General features: G+C 56.5%; 1 protein-coding gene across 1 annotated transcript in view; it reads right to left on the bottom strand.

Moving 5' to 3' along the window:
- Positions 1–11,363, bottom strand: part of LOC102437483 (paired box protein Pax-7-like) — a 48,483-nt gene extending 37,120 nt beyond the window's left edge. Inside the window, 2 exon segments of the mRNA XM_014449176.2 lie at positions 4,780–4,979; positions 11,234–11,363. Coding sequence (XP_014304662.1) covers positions 4,780–4,979; positions 11,234–11,363 — 330 coding nt within the window.
- Between the last annotated feature and the right edge of the window lie 8,876 nt (positions 11,364–20,239).

Here is a 20,239-nt window from a genome sequence, read left to right as displayed (position 1 = left end):
GCCCCGAGAATAATATCAGCGCGGGGGGCCCCTTTCTGGGAGCGCCTCACAATGTCTCCTCCATGTTTTCTTATTTATTGGGGGGTGTTTATTTTCGGAATGTTTTTTTTTTCTACGACGGTTCCAGGTTTTGTGGGCAGGAGGCCTTCAGCCCCTGGTCAAATGCTCAATCTCTCGTGAGGTGCTCCACCAATACTTGTTGCATGAATGAATGAATGAATGAATGAACGAACGAACGAACAAACAAGGTAAGGAAGAGAGGACTTAGCCGGGACTGGGGCCACAAGGCTCAATTGGGAGCCCCTCCTCGCAGGGTGAAGACCCAAACCTTCCCTGGCATAGGATCACTTAGACGCCCTGACCTCCAGACCACACGTGCTGATATGCCAGCTGGAAGGAGGGGTCTTATGTGTCCCTGGTATCGCTTGTCTTTTCTCCCAGGGGAGAAACGGGGTCAGCTTTCTAAGCCGGTGAACAGAGCAGCCAGTTCTCACCAGCACAGGATTCACAGAGAAAGGAGTCGGGGCCGCTAAGTCAGGAGTGAAAACTGGCACCCAAATAAAACCGAAGTCCCGACTTCTCCCCTCTCCAGGGCACCGAGGGCTCCCGGGGCATCCTGTTACTGAGCTGAATATTTCATCTGGCCCCTTTCTCCTTGCAGCACAGACGAAAAGAACATGACGGGCAGACTTGGGTTCAAGTCCTAGCACAGCTGCCTATGAAGTGCTCTTCGCTAAATCTCAGATTTCTCACCTGCCAACTGGGGAGACTAATCCTCCCTCCCTCCCTCCCTCCCAGGATTATGGTGAGGATGGTAAGGATAATGTATGTAAAGTGTTGAGCATCGTGCCTGGCATCAAAGTGCATGAGACATGGGATCTAGTGTTGTGAAAAGATTTGGTTTAAGTTGCTAATTAGCGAGTCCCTCTCGAGCAGTGGTTCTCAACCTTCCTAATGCCGCGACCCTTTAATACAGTTCCTCATGTTGTGGTGACCCCCAAATTGAACATAATTAAAGCATAGTGATTAATCACAAAACAATATGTAATTATATGTGTTTTCTGATGGTCTTAGGCGACCCCTGTGAAAGGGTCGTTCGACCCCCAAAGGGGTTGCGAACCACAGGTTGAGAACCGCTGCTCTAGAGTAGACCCTCCAAAATGCGATTCAGCTCGGGGTGGCCTTGGGGTCTAGAAGAAACACAGGCTCAGGGATCTTGGCAACAGGACACAATAGATTTGTTTGCCTCCAAGGAAGGTGTGTGCAAGGGTGGGGTCAGCCTCCAGCTGTTTAAAAATGAAGATTCCTCCAGAGGAGGTTACTGGCCCCAGGCATGTGTCCTCCTGCCTGACACCCCGTTCCCCCACCGCCCCCCCTTCACAGTGGCCGAGACAGGGGACTATCATAATGAACCCCCGCTTATGGCACTTTTGTGTTCTGGCCACTTTCTAAGTGTGTGTGTGTGTGTGTGTGTGTGTGTGTGTGTGTGTGTGTTTTTCCATGTCACCATTTCATCCTCAGACCCTATTATTTCATCTCCACTTTGCAGATGAGGAACCTGAGAGCGAAGGGAGTAATTGATGGAGCTGGAATTCGCACCGAGGCCTCTGTCTCTGAGACGACTCAGTCACTCCACTATCCCACCCATCTCTCAGGGCACTGGGGGAAGATGGCATGAAAACTGGTTGCCAAAGGGAGGGGGGTTGGGAGGCTGGGTGAAAAGGTGAAGGGATTAAGAAATGCAAATGGGTAGTTACAAAACAGTCCCGGGGACGTAAAGTTCAGCATAGGGAATAGAGCCCATAATATTGTAATAACTATGTATGGTGCCAGGGGGGGACTGAAAATAATGGAAAATTCTTTGTAAAGTATAGGACTGTCTAAGCACTGTGCTGTACACTTGAAACTAATACAAAATAATATTGAGTGTAAACTGTAACTGAAAAATAAAATTTAAGTTAAAAAATGGCATAAGATTGCAAAATCCCTGAGCCATAGACTCTTAGAATCAGACGCCGAGACCGCAAAAGTCTAGAGCAGTGGTTCTCAACCTGTGGGTCGCGACCCCTTTGGGGGACGAACAACCCTTTCACAGGGGTCACCTAAGACCATCGGAAAACGCATATATAATTACATATTGTTTTTGTGATTAATCACTATGCTTTAATTATGTTCAATTTGTAACAATGAAATTGGGGGTCACCACAACATAAGGAACTGTATTAAAGGGTCGCGGCATTAGGAAGGTTGAGAACCACTGTTCTAGAGCCATACAACCGAAGCAGTGCTCGGGTGGCTTCGAGCTCCTTGCCACACTACCCATGGCAGAAAACCCTCTCAGGGGCTCTGACAGACGGAATGTGGCACTGCTGCTTGATTGCTTCAGGTAACGGGGATCTCATCACCTCACAAGGCAGCCCTGATTGTCGGTCAGGATCCTAGAACTTTAAGGGGGCCTTAGTGACCATTTCGTTAAATTCCTTTATTTATAGATGGAAACTTAAGTTTCAGGAAAGGAAACTGATTTGTTAAAGGTGCTGCTGCTGATCAGAGGCAGGAACCCAGGGGAACCTAGACCTGTGGCTCCCAGTCCTGTGCTCTCGTTTCTGCCGACCTTTATATGGGACTCGGGACATCTCCCTACCGGCCTGGTCCTACCCTGGGGGCCTCTCAGAGCAGAGCAGCCATGTCCTCCAAGTCTCCTCTTCTCCAGGCCAAATGTCCCATCATTCCTGTCTCCCTTTTTGTTTGTTTTGTTTTGTTACCCTTTGTTCATTCTTTAAAAAAAAAAAAGCATTTCTTGTTCTGTCCTCTGCAGGGAAAGCTCTCAGGCTGGGAGCTCACAGTCTGAGGGGGACCCCGCCCCGCCCTGCCCAGGGGGAGCCCAGAGTCTGATAGGGGAGTCAGCATGTGGAGGATGTCTGCCTGGGCCCCTCACTCTGGGTTTGTCTGTCCCCCCTCTTCCCAGCCCCCTCCCTCCCTCCCTGGACCTTGAGTGACACCTGTTCCTGGGTCCCCTGGGCCAATAAAAGCACTGCCCTGACAGCCAGGGGATTTTACAAGCAGCGGCCAGGCTTCAAGGTGGTGGGAAGCAGCCGTGGCCCCCAGACGTGGGAATGAGAAAGCACCGAGGAATGTGCCCCAAGAACAGCTGCAGGAGGATCAGAGGGGAGGGAGGCCGCGGGGCAGGCTCGGGTATCGCCTGAGAGGAGGGGAGGCGATGAGATGAGCTGGCTGCTGCCGCCTGCCCTGCCCCTTGGGTCTCTCTCAAAGGCAGCCAAGGCCCCCCACCCCCCGCCCCCCACACACACCGCAGGAGTGGGGGTGGGGGGGTGAGGGGAGGTACACTGGTTCCTGGAGTGGTTAAATGCCACTTTGCTTCTAGAACTTTCCCTATTGCTTTCAGATTCCAGCTCTGACTCCGTTTCTATTTCCTGGATGGTAAGAACCTGGTCTCTGGGGGTCTCCAGGCCCAGCTCAGCCCCAATCCAGCTCTGTGCCTCTGGGCATGCCACTTCTCCCAGCCTCAGCTCCTGTACCCACAGTTTGGGGGTGACCATGCCAACCCTGACAAGTTGGGTCTGAGGTTCCACCAGGTCATGCACGAGAAGCCCAAGCCCTGTGATTGGCACAAGGTGGGTGCCCAACAAAGGCTGGTTAGCCTCGGATGGAAGTGCCCCCAGGGAGCAGTTTGGGGTGACCCCTCTGCCGAACTGTGCCCCCCATTCAGGGAGAAGACAGGCCAGGAATGGGTTCCCACGGGAGCTGTCCGTCATGACCTCCTCCTCCACCACCCAGCCTGAGCCCTCCCTGCACTCAGCGGCAAGCCCCACCCCGCTACCGGCCTGCACCCCAGCAGGCTCTGCTCTTTCTGCACTCCCCCTCCTCCACCCCTGCTGGCTAGGGACCTGACACTCCAGGGTGTGAAGGGGGTGAGCCACCCTCTTCTGATGTTTCTAACCCACCAGGAACCCACCATGCCTGCCCAGTCTGCCTGCATGCTTCCCATAACGGGAAACTCATGACCCATCTTAGGAAGCTAGGCCTGTTCAGAAATTTTCCTCCAAACTACTTTCTCCCCTCATCAGAGATTTGGAGATTTTTGTTCTCTCTGAGCCCCCTCTTCTAGTTGAGCTACTGCCCTTCCTTCTTCTCTTCCTTCCTTCTTCCTCCCTCCCTCCTTTCCACCCTCTCTTTTAAAAAAAATTTTTTTTTATTGATTTTTTACAGAGAAGAGGGAGAAGGATAGAGTTAGAAACATCAATGAGAGAGAAACATCGATCAGCTGCTTCCTGCACACCCCCTCCTGGGGATGTGCCTGCAACCAAGGTACATGCCCTTGACCGGAATCAAACCTGGGACCCTTCAGTCCGCAGGCCGACGCTCTATCCACTGAGCCAAACCAGTTAGGGCCCTCTCTTTCTTCTTTTCTCTCTCCTTCCCTTTTCCTTTCTCCCTCCCTTGAGTTCTTCTCTTCCTCTGCCTCTCTCCCTCCATCCCTCCGCTCATCTTTTCTTTAAAGAACTTGTTGCCTGGAGAGATGTCAGCAGGCCTCGCCGCAGCTTCCGGCTTCCCCCTCCATCAGTCAGTCAGTCAACCAACGCTTGCTGCCCACTTCCTCTGCATCAGTTGCTGGTGGCATTATTGGTCTACAGGGTCCTCAGACCACTTGCTCAGAACTCCCCGGGGCCCAGTGAGCCCTCAGACCCTGGCCACCCCACTTCCTTAATTCCAGCCTCTGGGTTAGGGCCGCAGTGCCAACCTGAGACGCCTCCTCACCTGGACGCGCGCCTCAGTCAGCTTGGTCCTCTGTGCCAGCTCCTCGCGGGTGTAGATGTCCGGGTAGTGCGTCCTCTCGAAGGCCTTCTCCAGCTCCTCCAGCTGCTCGGCCGTGAACGTGGTCCGACTGCGGCGCTGCTTGCGCTTCAGAGGGAGGTCCGGTTCCGACTCCACGTCTGAGCCCTCGTCCAGCCGGTTCCCTACGGCCAGGCGAGAGGGAGGGAGAGGGCGGCCTGGTGAGGTGGAGGGGTGCGCTGGGCCCCCCTTCCAGCCCATCACCGCACCGAGGGAGCATCTCCCTGGAGCACCGGGCACTGTTTATCAGAAGGAAGAGCAGGAAGCGACCCCATGCCCAGCCCTGGGGGCCTGGCTCAACACTTCATGGCACAGTCATTCCTTAAAGACGAGACTCCCCTGCAGTCGGGCATTTAGGTGATTTCCATGGACAGGAAGGATGTGGTGACACAGGAGGCAGGGGGTGGTTTCATGATGAAGAACATGTGTCAACATTTCTAGAACCACATTCCCCGAAAAGGAGATAACTTTGTGGCATATTAACGAATCCTGAATAATCCTGACGTTAAGAAAAAGGGCAGCCCTGGCTTGTTTGGCTCCGTGGATAGAGCGTCGGCCTGTGGACTGAAGGATCCCAGGTTCAGTTCTGGTCAAGGGCACATACCTGGGTTGTGGGCTCAATCCCCACTGAGGGGTGTGCAGGAGGCAGCCAATCAATGATTCTCTCTCATCATTGATGTTTCTATCTCTCTCCCTCTCCATTTCTCTCTGAAATCAATAAAAATATATTTTAAAAAAAAGAAAAAGGGCAGGTACAAGCAGGTGGGTGACACGTTAGGGAACACCACAGTCCAAGATCAGCAGATGTTAACCTCCGGTGGGTGGAACTTTTGTTTTTCTTCTTTATACTTGTTTACAGTTTAGTATTTTTAAAATGACCATTTAAACAACGACGTTATTGCATTTGGGGGAAAGACTGCAAAAATGGAGGAAAGGAGAGAGGCAGGAAGGGAGGGAGGGAGGCAGCAAATGCAATAGTGTCCCGTCTCCACCCCTGTTCTTAACCCAATTGTTTCAAATGTTGGTTCTGTGAATAGGCCGAGGGTCCACCCACAAGGGACAACCTCCCCACCTCCACCCCACCCCCAATAACCTCAGGCAGCCTCTTCGATGTCACCTGGAGGTGAGGGAAAGGCATCCAGGCAGAGGGGAGAGCGCGTGCAAAGGCCTGGTGTGTCAAAGGGCACGAGGGGTCGTGTTCTCATGGGGCAGTGCCCTTCCACCTGCGTGCCCCCCCCTCCGTCCTGCTGCCTTGGCCACTGGACGGTCATGCCTGCTTTTGATCTGTCACTGCCAGGCTGTCCCTGATTGTGACAATAAGGGAACCACAGGCAAGGGAGCCCTCCCTTCATCGTGGCGGGCCTCGTTCCTGAAGGCAGAGACTGGGGTCGGATCCATCCCCCTCATCCGCCCTTTCCCGGCTGCCTGTCAACCCGTCACTGAGAGGCGGCCACGGGGGGCACAGCTGGCAGCCGGGGCACCTTCCCCAGCACGTCTGGGGCTCAGAGCCAAAGACAACTAATCGCAAGGATTCGTTTCCTAAAACTCACTGCATAGCCTCAGTTTTCTGACAGTGGCGAGGAGAGGGGGCCCTCGGGGCCTCGGAAGGAGGTGCAGGGCGTGGCAGGCAGGCAGGGAGGAGGCCCGCCCGCTGGTGAACGGGGCACCGGACTCCCCCCTCCAGTGGGCACCCAGGAGCTGAGTGAGAAGGACCGGTGGCCCTGTCCTCGGAGACCCCCAGTCTGACTCAGCCTCAGTTCCATCCAGAGCCACGCTGTCCAGCAACACCGCGATGGGGGACGCTCGGACCTGCGCGCTTCCACGTGGTGGTATCGGCCGCGGGACCAGCACTGGACGCGTGTCTAGTGCAACCGAAGAACTGAATGCTTCCTGTTATTTCACTTCCATTCACATTTACGCAGCCAGGTGTGGCTGGTGGCTACACACAGGACAGTACACATTTAACACTGCTGTTCTCTCTTTCTAACAAGGAGAGGACCCGCCTCTAGTAGAATTAGCAACATTGTTTTTATGGTTCCCACCGATGTATAGGACATGATACTCATTTTCCAATCACGAGAGCATTCTTTTCCTTGGATTCCGTTTTTTTAAGGTGCTTTCGTATAAAGTAAATTTTTAAGGAAATAGTAGAACAGGCCCTGGGGCTGTACCCCAAAGCATGAATGCAGTTAGCAACTGACCGGCTGCGGGATGCATTCAAGGTGCTTCCGACACTGCCCTGCCCAGCCTCAGTGCCCACGCGGGCCCCGTTCGCATCCAATGCCCTGGCCCTCCAAACTCCGGGCAGCTTTCTAGACTCACCGTGGAGTCTGAGTCTCCTTCCTCCTCATCTCCCTGCTCCTCCCACCCCTTGTTCAGCACAGATCTGGGGTCTCTGGGGGCCCAGAGAGCTACCCAGACCAAAACCAGACTGGGGAAGGCAAAGCAGGGCCCTCAGGCCTCTGTGGGTTGAAAGGCTCCTCTAGGATGTTGACGGTTGCCATAACAACTCTCTGGATGCTGAGTGGAGAGAGCAAGGCTCTGTCCCACTAGCCAGAGATGGAGAGAGGCCGAAGGGACCTGGACTGTGTGACTCCAGGCCTCCGCCCTGGCCCAGCCCAGGGAAGACAGCCTTCTTGGTCTGTGCCAGCTCCACAGCCGGGCTGGGCTACTGGCGTTTTTAAAAAGAGGGGAAAAGGCTCAGAGAGGTTCAGTAACTTGATGGAGGCCACACAGCTGTAAGTCCATGCTCACTCCTGGAGAAGGAAGGGGAAGAAGGATAGATTGGGGGGACTTGGGGGGCCGTCTGGGGCATCTCTGGTCTAGTCAGGAGTACTGGTCTGGGAGGCCTGACACCCGGATGCTGGGCTCTGGCTCCCCCTCACTGTGTGGCCTGGGATCAGTGGCTTCCCCGCTGGACCCCGGTTTTCCCAGTTGTGAAAATGAAGAGGATGGTACATGTCCGCGGGCCCCACGGGGCTGCTGGGAGAATGGAATGACATGCAGACTGCGGGGATCACCGGGAGCCGTAGCGGGGCACGCACATGAAGGATGCTGCTGCTGCTGATGGTGATGGTGATGGTGATGATTACAGAAAGGGTAGAGGGTGGGTGCAGGACCAAAGCAGCCTGAGAGAGGGGGGCTCACTCACAAAGAGCCCTGATGCCACCCCCCGCCCTCGCTCCAGTTTCCCCAATGATGCTCTCCCGCCTCTGGAACCCATTAGTCTCAGAGTTAAATTAATCAACAGGATTAGGTGGACTTGGCCACAGAGAGGCCCCGATGGCTGGGGCTGAGTCCTCCACGCAGCGAAAGCCCGGGCAGCTGGCACAGGGAGGGGCTGCGGGCGAGGGGACATGGGAGCGCATTCATTAAACGGAAGCTGCACAGAGGCGGGCAGGGGAGCAGCGTCCTGGCCAGCTGCAGCCCTGTCTCCTGCCTCCAGCAGCTGTGCAACGGGAAGATTCGAGGAGGCGGGACAGGCTGGTGCTGGAGATAGGACCCCCACCCCACCCCCACCCCCACCCCCGAGAGAGAGGGATATGGTGAGGGACCCTCCTGGGTTCCCGGGTCCTCTCTCTACTTAGGGATGTGGGGAGTCCCATACAGAGCAAGGAAGAAAACCAGCCCCACCGTGGGGCCCTCCCAACCTTTTGGGGGGGGGGGGGAAACAGCCTCTGTCTTAGGAAGCTCCCCACCTGATGGGAGAGCTATCAGGTATCCGCCCCCGTTCTGGGACGTTCCCAGTCCGATAAAGGAGAACCAGCCCCCAGGTGAATCGGGGCCAGGACAGGTGTGAAACATGTGACCACAGAACAGCCCGAGGAGGGAGTGAGGGACGGGGGTGGGGGAGAGGGGGGACCCTAAGGGTGGGCAGGATGAGGTCTGCTCAGGCAGAGGCCAGCCCAGGCCAGGCTGCTGGAAGTGGGGAGCATATGGCTGGGGCAGCCCCACAGCCCCCACCCCAGCCTCCCCCCTCCTCTGGAGACCACCAGCTTTCACAGCCACTGACCCCAGAAGCCTCGATACACCAGCGAGGCCCCACCACACGCGCCCTGCCCGTGTCTGGTGCACCCTGCCTCTCCACGTGGTACGGTCCAGCTCTCGGCTTCCTACGATGACCGAGCCAGGCCGTCTCCCACGCTCCAGCTTCTGAACCGGAGCCTCCTCTGCTTGGAACACCTCCCCACCACCAGGAGCCGCCTGCTCAGCCAGCAGAGCCCAGCTCTTGGGTGCTCCCAGCATGACTTCCTGGGCCCCTCAGGCTGGTTTCGGTGCCAATACTCGGGGCTCTCCAAGCTCATTGGGAGACACCAAACTCGCCTTCTCTGGGTGTCCGGGCCCCACTGCACCAGGAGCCCCGTGACTGCAACAGGGACGGTGCCCGCACACAGCAGGTGCTCAATAAAGGCTTCTCGGATCAATAGGGCTTCGAAGGACGATGGCAAAGTTTCTTTGAAATAGTCCTGCCTCAAGGCAACAGTCAGCACCGTGAGCTTGTGCGCGCATCCCACAGTGCACAAGCCTTTCACTGACCTGACACGGTTTGTCCCCCGAGCCCCGGAGGGCCAGGCCGGCAGGAATAGCCCCATTTTCCAGACGCTCAGTGGAATCCCAGGGGAGTGGGCCTGGGAGGGAAACCCAGGGCTCAGGACTCCCAGCCCAGCGACAGTCGACTTCGCTGCAGTGAATTCCCGGGGATGGAGGATTCCGTTTCTGATCATGGAAACCAACCCAGGTGGCTGTTCTCCATTCCCGACCCGAAAGCCTTCCCTGCTCTCCCTTTGCCCAAGGAAAAGCCTGGAAATGAGACGGTCACAGTTTCTGGACCTGCAGGAGGGAGTGGACCCATCTCCAAATCCTCGTCAGAAATTCTGGACCGGCAACGGCCTTACGGTGTGGGGTCCTTCTCTCAGACCCCCCATCCCCACAGACACCGTCCCACCCCCATTCCTGCGCTCCCGTCCCTGCAGCCTCCCACCCCAGCCTTTATTACAGTTTAACACAGGCCGGCTCGAGCTGCGGCAGAGGAGCGAATCACATAATAGTTGATATGCGTTTTAATCAAGTAATTCGGGCAGAGCCGGGAGCTGGCGAGTGCGGACCGGGCGTCCCTGAATACCAAACAGGCCTGGGCGCAGGTCTCGGCAAATGGAAAAGTCATTTACAGCTCAGCTGGGGGCCCGGACAGCCAGGGCCAGGCGGCGCCCTCCCGCGCACCCCTCCCTGGAACCGCTCAGCTGTAACCGGCGTGTGGTGCGTGCATCTAGGTAATGTCTGCAGGAGCCCACCCCCACCTCACCCGCACACGGGGACCAGACGGAGAGGTGGGGCTTGAACCCCAAGACAGACCTCCCGGAAGCGACCTCCTCCTGGCCACCCCCTCTGCCTGAACTTCTCCTGGGTGCCCATCTCGGCCCCGCCACCCAGCACCCACAGGACCCTGCACTCCTCCTAACACCCCTCTCCTCTCCCTTCACACCTCACATGCAACCAGCTGAGCCAAAGCCAGGAGATTCAGGGGCCCTGTGAGCCCCCAACCTACCCCACACCCCACCCTCCCTGGATGCAGCAACCCCAGTGACTGCAGGCCTTTGCAGAGGCTGGGTCCTCTGCCTGGAGCCCCTCCTCAGCCCCCCATGGCCTGCCTTTTTCAGGGGGGCTGGGCCACGCAGAGGGGGCATTGAAAAGCACAGGCTCCTGGCACAGCTGGCCTGGTTCTGTGGATTCCACGTGTAAGACATGGACAATAGTAGGGCCCCATGCACGGCCTTGCTTTGCATTTCTCCACAGTCCATGTCGCAATCTCACGCGCTAAACACTCTACTCCACTGTGTGTCCCCAGCTCCCTGCGCCCCACTGTCCCCAGAGCGCATGCTCCATGCGGGGTGGGTGTTTCTGTCTTCTTTGGTCGCTGCTGACGCTCCAGGGTTGGGCACAAAGTGGGCGCTCAAGTACTTGCGGGATGAATGAATGAGTGGACGCGTGAGGAGGTGAAAGCACACGGAGCAGTGCCAGGGACACGCGTGTGTGTTACGTGCCGTTTCGGAGGCTCCCACTCCTGGAGACCCTATGATGAATGACGTCCACAATATCCCGCCCCTGCTCGGCTCCTGGGCACTCGGGCCTGTGGCTTGTCTTACGAAAACCCACCTCATGTTTGGTCTCCCACCTCTCCTGCCGCCTTCCATGCTTCCCAGCATTACTTCCTGAGGCGCCCGACACAGGACAGCCTCCGTGTGGTCGTTTCTGCCTCCAGGCATGTTCCGGGGCTTACTGTGCTCTGGGACCCATCTGTCCATCTTTCTGGCGGTCCAGGGTGTCCGGAGAGCTCTCCTCCAACACCAGGCCTCAGACGAATCCGTGCTTTCCTACCAGCCTTCGTCACTGTCCAGCTTCCACATCCACGTGTAGTAATCAGGCACGTGGGATGCTGGGGCGTGGCTGGCCTCAGCCGTGGTCTCCAGTGACACATCTCTGCTCTTGGTGACCGTTCCAAACTCTGCCATGGCTGCCCTTCCCCGTCTCAGCCTTCCGACTCCTTGGCTTTTCCGTGACTCCTCACCCTTTCCGACTCAGCTGGGGATCACCCCTCCCGGACAGTGTCCCCGTCTATCTGGGTGTGAGGTGCCCACGTTGCCGGGACTCAGCAAAACCGTCTGCATTTAATGCACCGCAGGCCTGCTCTCGCGAGGCCTCCCGGGGGATGCGAGGCACCGGAAGGTGGGAACCCAAATAGGTCCTATCTACCTTCAAATCCTATGCGAGTCCTCAGGCCCTGAGATGCGTCAGCTGGTCCAATTTCGCTCTCCCAACTCAAGGAGAGGAGGGAGGGGGGAAAGTGCGCTTAGGAAGCTTGCAACCGAAATTTGACAAAACTATCCCTTCTCTGGGAAGCCCCCATCTAACCCATCAGGCTGTTTCTCCCCCCACCTCCCCCTTTTTTTTACTCTGAACCTGATCATGGCTTCGGTACCAACAGCACAATGCGGTTCTCAGCCCCTAGAGGGAGCTCTTTCTACATGCCTCCCTGGAAGGGGCGGATCTAGGAAGGAGGAAGTAGTACTGCTTGACATGGTACCGTGTGGTTGTTGCCGGCATTCAGAGCCATGCTTTCTCACGGGGGATCCGGAGCTTTTCTGCATGAAACTGTGAACCAAGCACAAGCCACCAATGGGTGAGGAGAGAGGGCTTGTAGGGGGCTGGAACCCTCGGAGGCAAAGGCAAAAGAGAAGACTTACTAGGAGCCGAGTCCCACACTGAGGGTCACCTGCCTTTAAGGCAAGGAGTGAAGATGAAGATGCCGTGCGGACCCTTCCAACTCAGTCTCCTGAACCTGTTGGTGTCCTAGGCAACAGGTTAGCAAACATGGAGTTTGGAAGGGGCAGCAGCTGTGGATGGGGGAGGGCAGGAGGCAGGGCAGGTAGGCAGGCGCCTGAGAGGCCGGAGCAAGCCCACCATCAGAGGGGCTCAGCTCACTGTCCCCTTTCACACTCTCCCTGTGACTTTAAGACAACCCTGAAAACAATCACAGTTTTCTTTGACTCTTCAGTGGGCAACGGGCAGAGCTCTCTCTACCAGCTCCTGAAAGGGGGCTTGCCCCGGGGTCTGTCTTACGGAGCACGGCCGAGGCCGCCGCAGGCAGACACTGGGGGGAGGTGGGAAGAGAAGCTGTGGGGCCGGATGGACCTGGGATTCCTGTGAATTCTGGATCTGCCTCCTAAGAGCTATCGATGCTAGACGTGCTTTTTAACTCCCAAGCAACATTCTATTTCTAAATTTCTAAACTGGGAATGAATGCATGAATGAATGAATGAATGAATGAATACCCCTTTGCCATCCCTTCCTTACTCTACCATGGTGGGGGCTCTGCACAACCCCAGCCACGCCCACAGCCTCCACATCCCATCCCATCTCCAGGGAAAGCCATTCCAGGTGCAAATGGTGCCCGTGAGAGGAGAGGGTGCCGGAGTCTTAGGTAAGTGCTGCAGCTGGTACACAAATGCTGGCAGGTGCTAAGGGCCCCAGGGGGAGACAGACACTCAGGAAGCTGGGCCTGGGGAGGCCTGGGGAGGCCTGGGGAGGCTTTAAAACCAGCGAAGGGGAAAGAGCAGCAGCTGGGGCCCCTGTGGCCAGATGAAGCTGCTGGGCATGGCCAGGAAAAGGCCACCCGGCCACCCGTCAGCACCCCACAAAGGCAGAGTGAAAGGACCATATGCCTGAGAAGTCAAGCCTGCCGGACCCTCCTTCGCCCCTCCCCTTCCCGCCCCACCCCCATTGGTGTTGGAGCACTGAGTGGTGGGGGGGGGGGGTGCAGCCAGTTGGAAAGTTGTCAAAGGAGGGATGAAAAGTGGCCTCAGGACCCCAGCCCCTGCCTCCCTCTGTCCATCGAACCCCCTGCCTCTGGGCTCAGTCCTTAAACCAGGAGCTCCCAGTACCCCAAAGCCAGGGCTATGGGATCACACACAGTCTCCTACAGCAGGACTGGGCATAAAGGCTCCAGAGAATGAACAAAAATAGCTGTGCACGAAGTTGGAGCTTCCACGTGCCTTTCCTGTACCAAGTCCTGGTTTCCCACTACAACCCTAAGAGGTAAGGACCGTTATTAGTGAATGTTATTATCAGCCCATTTTACAGATGAGGAGACTGAGGCTCAAAGGGGTAACTAGTTCAATGACAGAGTGCCAGTGAGACCCCCACAATTGGCCCAGAGGCCCCTCTTCACCAGGTGGCACTTGTGAGCCTGGTCCTCAAGGTGCCCCTCGTGCTGGGCCCACACGTGCCTGTCCCTGCAGGGCACTTCCGAGGCCGTCTACCACTGTGGCCTGGGGTGGCGCCCTCACAGTTTCCTACTGTCTCTCTCCCCTACTCTTCAAATCCGGGCTCGAGGGCCACCGAGTCCATGAAGTTCTCTGGGACTGTCATGCCCGGAGAGCTCTCCGTGAATCCCTGTGGCACCTGCCACCTGTGCCATCCTCTCGGCCCCTGGCACCGACCCCTGCTGGACTGGCAACGAACTTTCAGTGCGGCTGTTCTGTTTCCCAAATACACCCTATCGCCCCGTTTGTAAAAGGGTCATCTGAACTTCCTGAGTGTGGGAACTCGGTTTCCCCCATCAAACCAGGGATGCCCCGCGTAGAGATGGCGGCTTCGCACTGAGGCTGGGAGTACCCTGAGGCTGGAAACTGTGTTCCTTCTGTTATGACTGGGTGCTACCCCAGGGCAGGGTGACTGGGAACAGCTCGATGGTTATCATTCTAGAAGCTGCTAAGAACAGTTCTAACCGGAAGTGCAGCCACCAGGTAAACAAAGAGACCATGGCCCCTGCTGTCACAGACACGTTGGGGCTCAAGCTTCCCCAAAGTCGCGTCGGAACTGCATGGATTTCTCTCTCTCGGGCTCACTCCCCTCCATGCAATTCCCACCCACCCCACCTCCATCTTTGTTTAAAAAGGAAACTCTGAAAACTAATGTTGCGTTGCAGGTCATGGTGCACAGAGGAGCATGGCCCAACTGGTAGCTCCTGAGCTCCTGCCGGGCACCCCACAGACCCCCACTGACAAAAGCTCCAGCAGTGACATTTCACCACCACAGAAGCTAGTGGAGAGCTCAGACCCTGCCCCTTTGATGGATTGATTTTTTAAAATATATCTTTATTGCAGCGGTTCTCAACCTGTGGGTCACGACCCCTTTGGCGGTCGATCGACCGTTTCACAGGGGTTGCCTAAGACCATCCTGCATATCAGATATTTACATTACGATTCATAACAGTAGCAACATTACAGTTATGAAGTAGCAACGAAAATAATTTTATGGTTGGGGGTCACAACATGAGGAACTGTATTTAAAGGGCCAGAAGGTTGAGAACCACTGCTTTATTGATTTCAAAGGGGGAGGGGGAGAGGGAACATCAATGATTAGAATCATTGATCGGCTGCCTCCTGCACCCCACACCAGGGATCAAGCCCCCAACCCAGACATGTGCCCGGACTGGGAATCGAACTGTGACATGGTTCATAGGTCAACGCTCCACCACTGAGCCACGTCGGCCAGGCTGATCCTGACCCTTTTAGAGAGAACCGCTCTCCTAAAGGCGGCAGAGCTGTGGGCTGATCCAGAGCAGCTACAAGTCAAGAGGATCATGGGAAAAGCAAGGGGCACGTCCTGCCACCGGGTGAGGGGCTTTCACGGAGGCCGGCCTCCCTCCTCAGAAGCAAAAGCTTTACCTGGCAGCACACGGAGCAGAGCAGTCTTCCCTCCCCAGACTGAGGCCAAAGCCATCAGCTGGTCACTGCGGAAGTGCCCCCCAAACCGGCTACAGGCTCCCAGCCCACCCCCCCAGGCTCCCAGCCAGATGACAGGACTATTACCTTCCCCGGAGAAGGGTCCCCAGGGAGCCTGGGGGCTGGCTGGAAAGACTAGGGGGCTCCTGATTTGCACCCTGAAATTTGTCTGACTTTGCCTTCAACTTGCTGTGTGACCCTCGGCAAGTCTAAGCCCTCTCTGGGCCCCCCAAACAAGAGGTCCTCCTGGATCTCTAAGAGTAACCCTGAGAAGGAGGCCGGGGTTGTAGCCGATTCATTCATTACTTCACACTGCAGAGCCCGGGATGGTTCGGGGCACACAGTGGGCTTTCAGGAAATGCCTGCTGCTGGAGGAAAGAATGATTGGTCCACGTGGGCAGTGAGGTGCTCCACAGGGGAGTGGGATTCTACAGTGGGGACTGCAGGACACCCTGCAATCACCTGATTCCTGGGGGGCAAGAGGGGTGGATTTTATCGCCCTCAGATTCTGCCTGGGGCCAAGCCTGCTTCCCCTAGTCTCCAGGCCCTTCTTCTTCTCTCAGGGGAAGGGGGTGGGGAAACTTAACTCTCCCCTCCGCTCCCCTCCCCCTGGGCCAGTCACAGCCCCTTGTGTCCCAGGCTGGTCGCTGGGCAGCCAGAGGCCTTTCATGGTGCATTCTCCCGCTGCCCCCTCCCCACCCTCTCTCCCCAGCAACCCCATCCCGTCGTGCCCCCATCAATCTACCGCAGCCCAGCCGCTGCAGCTGGCCTGGCGGGGCCGTTCCCAGGCAGAGCAGGTCCGCAGTGGAAGGTGGTGGAAAAATGTGGACAAATTTCTGATTTGCAACACGCTGGGAAAGGGTTTATTGCCATTGTTTGAGGACGAATGTATAAATAAAGCCGGGCGCAGGCTGCAGGGGGAGGCCGATGAAAGGCAGAAAACGAGAAATTTTATGGCCCTAAGGAGCGTACTCTAATGGTGATTTTTGAGGCACTGGACCATGGTCGTTACTTAGCCAAATGATCGCTGTGAAGCTGGGCAAGGCGGCTTATTTCTTAATTACTGTTACGTATTATGTCAGGCGGACGCGCAGCCCTGGAAAACCTGGGTCCTGAAGCACGTACCGGCGGGAGCCAGGTCCGGTGCCGAGATGCCCGTGGGCCCATGGAGGCATCACCCGCACCCACCAAGGGCAGGGGTGCCCCTGGGGCTGCTGTCCTCTCCCCCTGCCCAGGTGCCTGACCCAGAGAAACTGGCATGAGGCGAAGAACCAAAGAAAAACTCCAACTCGGGGCCACACCTTCAAGACAGGAATGCGTCCACTCAGCACGTAGCGCTGGACACGAGTAGGTGCTGAACTAGCTGGGCTGATAGAGCAGAGAACGAAATGGTCGTGATGCCCACCTTCAAGAGATATCTGCAAAGAGCAGCTACGGGCTCATGTGGGGCTCCCTGGCTGTGAGTCTCTGTGCAGAGTGACTCAGAGGGCAGGACAGAGATGGAAGGAGGCGGCTGTGTGGTCGGAAGGGGGCAGGGGGACAAGAGGGATGGCTCTGACGTGCTGTGTCACCAGGGCCAGGTGCACGGCCTCGGGGAGCCTCTGAGATATTGGACTTGGTCCCCTTTGGGTCTGATATCTGACGGTTCTGTGACTCTGAGAAGCTCTGATTCTCTTGCTCCCGGAGTTGGTGAGGTTGAGTTTTCAAGGCTGCTCAGCACTCGCCCTGTTGAACACGTTCGTCGACTTGCACAGGGTGGCTTCTGTCCGGTAACCAGCGACAAGAGGAAGAAGGGGAGGCAGGCAGGTCTACTGTGTCCCGGGAGCTGAGGCATCGTGTCTTCCCACGGCGTCCTCACCATCGTCTCAGGGCCGGTGCTCTGTGTGAGCGCTCGGAGAGCTGTGCAGACCTGCTCAGATGCTCAGGGCAGAGCCTCCCTTCAAACCCAGGGTGGTTCGGCACTGAAGCCATGGAATGCGTTTTAAAAGGAAATCAAGTGGCTTCCCTGGCATCTTCAGGGCATCAGAATCCCCTGGAGGGCATGTCGAACACAGATGGCCGGGCCCCTGCGGGAGTTCTGATGCAGAAGGTGGGGTCTAAGAAGTTGATTTCCAGCAAGTTCCCCGGTGAGGCTGCTGCCGCCACTGCTGGCCCAGGGGACCCCAGTTTGAGAACCACTGTGCTACAGAACTCTGGGGAAAAAATCGCAAGAGCTAAAAAAGAAAAGCATCCTGCTCTGTGGAAGGAGAAAACCATGCAACTTCTTTGCAATCATCAGAATGGGAGTTGAGGGCCTGAAAGAGGGTGCCACGCCCTCAGCCCCCAGGGCTCCAAAACTCTGGGTCAATTTCACACTGGAGGGTGGGGTGCGGGGAGAGGCGCTCAGCCCAAGGTGTGCGAAGCCAGGGGCAAGCTTGGCAGCTGAACTCCTGCTGCCTGCCATGGTGGCTGCATCGGCGGATGCTCCACAGACCACAGCCCAGGATGCCTGGAGCCCTGACCAAGACCCAACCTACCCCTTGACCGGCCCCAGCCTCCGAACCCACCTACTTACACCGCTTCTCTCCACCTGGCTCTTACCTAAGTCCTCTTTCCTTCCCTCCCTCTGCCCCCACCTTCCCCTTTGAATCCAGCCATCAGATTAGCAAGGGCAAGAGTGGTCACAGTCTCAGGAGAGTGGCCTTTAAAAGGCTGAAGTCAGGGACCATGCCTGACACCTGCCTCCTCCGTGGCTCACCTCCCAGCCTCCCAGCTTGAATAATTCGGATGGGGCAGTATTTTCTCTCCAGGAGGATGAGGAATTGTATCCGTTTTGTTCATTGCTTTATTCCCAAGGCCCAGAAGAGCACTTGTCCATGGGAAGAACTCCACACATGTATTGAACGAACGAATGAACGAACAAACGCACATTTAAGAATGAATGCATCGCCCCTCCCGCATGCCCAGACCGATGCACCGACTTGCAATGTTCCGACAGATGCCAACGACGGTTTGCTCTCCAAACCCGTGCGTAAGTGTGCTGGGCTCATCCTGCACGACCACCTCATTAAAGATGTATTTATGCAACGCCAGACACCTGGCCCAGGCTGAACGCCGCGGCTAGCCAGCTGAACAGTTCCAAGAGGTCCGGAGGATCAGCGTCTGCAAACCCACACCGGGTACTCCACTCAATCCCCCAGCCTGTACCCAGATGTTTGGTCCACTCGCAGGCGGACCAAATGCAAATGCGGCGTCTCAGCGCTGCCCGCACAGCCGCCCCACTGCCCGGGGAGTCCCCCTGCCCCCCCACCCCCCAGGCCGAGAGCATCTCACTGCAGACCCCGACATCTTTGGGAACGGGTTGCTGGAGGGAGCCAGTTTTTAAAGGAGTTAAAATTCAATTTGATCCTGCTGCTTACGCCTTTTCTCATCTGATGTGTTTTTGATAAAAAATGTTTTTTGATCAATAAAAATAAAATCTGTTACTCGCACCCTGGGGCAATTATTGCTCTGGGCCCAGTTTGCTGAATCTTGAAAGAATAATGTGATTTTCCCCCAACTGTGGCCAGCCAGAGCTGTTACATTAAACAGCAGGGAGGGGGTGGGATCTGCAAACACACTGGTTCTCAGAGGACAAAAGCGTGCTTTTCGATATCTGGGGGTGGGAAAAACAGTCTCATTTAAGGCGCTGAGGGTGCGGGGTGGGGCTTCCCAGTTCAGAAGAACAGGTGGTCCGCTGGGGAGAGAAAACGGAGCATCGGTGATGCGCGTCCCCCGTGCCAGGTACTGTGCTCGGCAGGCATAACTGGCACTCACAGGGCCCAGACCCGGCGGGCAGGCTGTACCGACATTAAACCAGCTCTAAGGATGGGACTCGGAGAGGGCAATGACTTACCCAAGGCCACACAGCTCTATGTGGCTGGGCCAGGACTTGAACTGACATCCATCGGGAGTCTGAAACCATATACAGACCCCGTCTGCCCCCCCTTCCCCCCGCCCCCCGTCTCCCTTTCTTTAAGTGAGGACAGCGGAAAGGCCTTGGAAACTGCCCAACATTCACCCGCCAATGCTTCTTTTTCTACCCCCCTTTGCCTCCTTCCTCCTCTCCCTCCGATGCCTGGGCTGCATTTGGTGGGAGGGGAAGCAGCATTGGAGATACGGATGGGTGTGGGGGACGCTGGGTCCTGTGCTTGGGGAGGTCAGCGTGGAGGGACACACGTTCCTGCCAGCCCTGGTCCTGCCAGTGTGCGGGGCGTGCATGGGTGCTCACGATTCCGGACATCCGCTCTCCGTTACGTATTTCTAAGCAAAATCATCCATCTCTTAGTAAAATAATCTTTTTTAAAAATATATTTTTATTGATTTTAGAGAAAAGGGAGAGGGAGAGAGAGAGAAACATCAATGATGAGAGAGAATCATGGATCGGCTGCCTCCTGCACGCCCCCCACTGGGGATCGAGCCCGCCATCCGGGCATGTGCCCTGACTGGGAATCGAACGGTGACCTTTTGGTTCATAGGTCCATGCTCAACCACTGAGCCATGCCGGCCGGCTGGGCTAAAATAATCTTAAGTATCCTGCAAGAGGCCGGGTTGGGGGAGGAGGACGGATGGCTTGGTGGCCTCAGACAGAGGCTGAGCTAGAAGGGTGATCCGGGGAGGCTAGGGCAGTGGTTGGCAAACTCATTAGTCAACAGAGCCAAATATCAACAGTACTTCTTCAAAATAGGCTCGCCCAGGCCGAAAACCGACTTCTGCGCATGGGCCACGAAGTTTCAATCGCACTGTACGTGCGTGCCCGAACGTGGTATTTTGTGGAAGGGGCCAAAGAACCGCATGTGGCTCTCGAGCCGCAGTTTGCCAACCACGGGGGATCTGGTGGCAGAGGGTCATTGGGGCAAGAGAGGGGAGATGGTGAAGGGAGGTTCTGAAAGCGAAGGGGACAACCAGGGGGCCCGGGATGCAGACAGTGTTGGTGTTGCACGTGTGGAAGCTGGTCGCCGGGTGGAGAAGAAAGAGCAGAAATCAACTCGCATCGAGCACCCAGTGGGAGTCAAGCTCTGGCTACACATTCCTTCATCTCATCCTGTCAACTACGCCACCCACAAGGTGCACAAGTCCCATTT

This window comes from Myotis lucifugus, unplaced genomic scaffold (genome assembly GCF_000147115.1).
Source record: "Myotis lucifugus unplaced genomic scaffold, Myoluc2.0 scaffold_1057, whole genome shotgun sequence".
Classification (NCBI taxonomy): domain Eukaryota; kingdom Metazoa; phylum Chordata; class Mammalia; order Chiroptera; family Vespertilionidae; genus Myotis; species Myotis lucifugus.
This window is presented reverse-complemented; position numbering and strand designations above follow the sequence as displayed.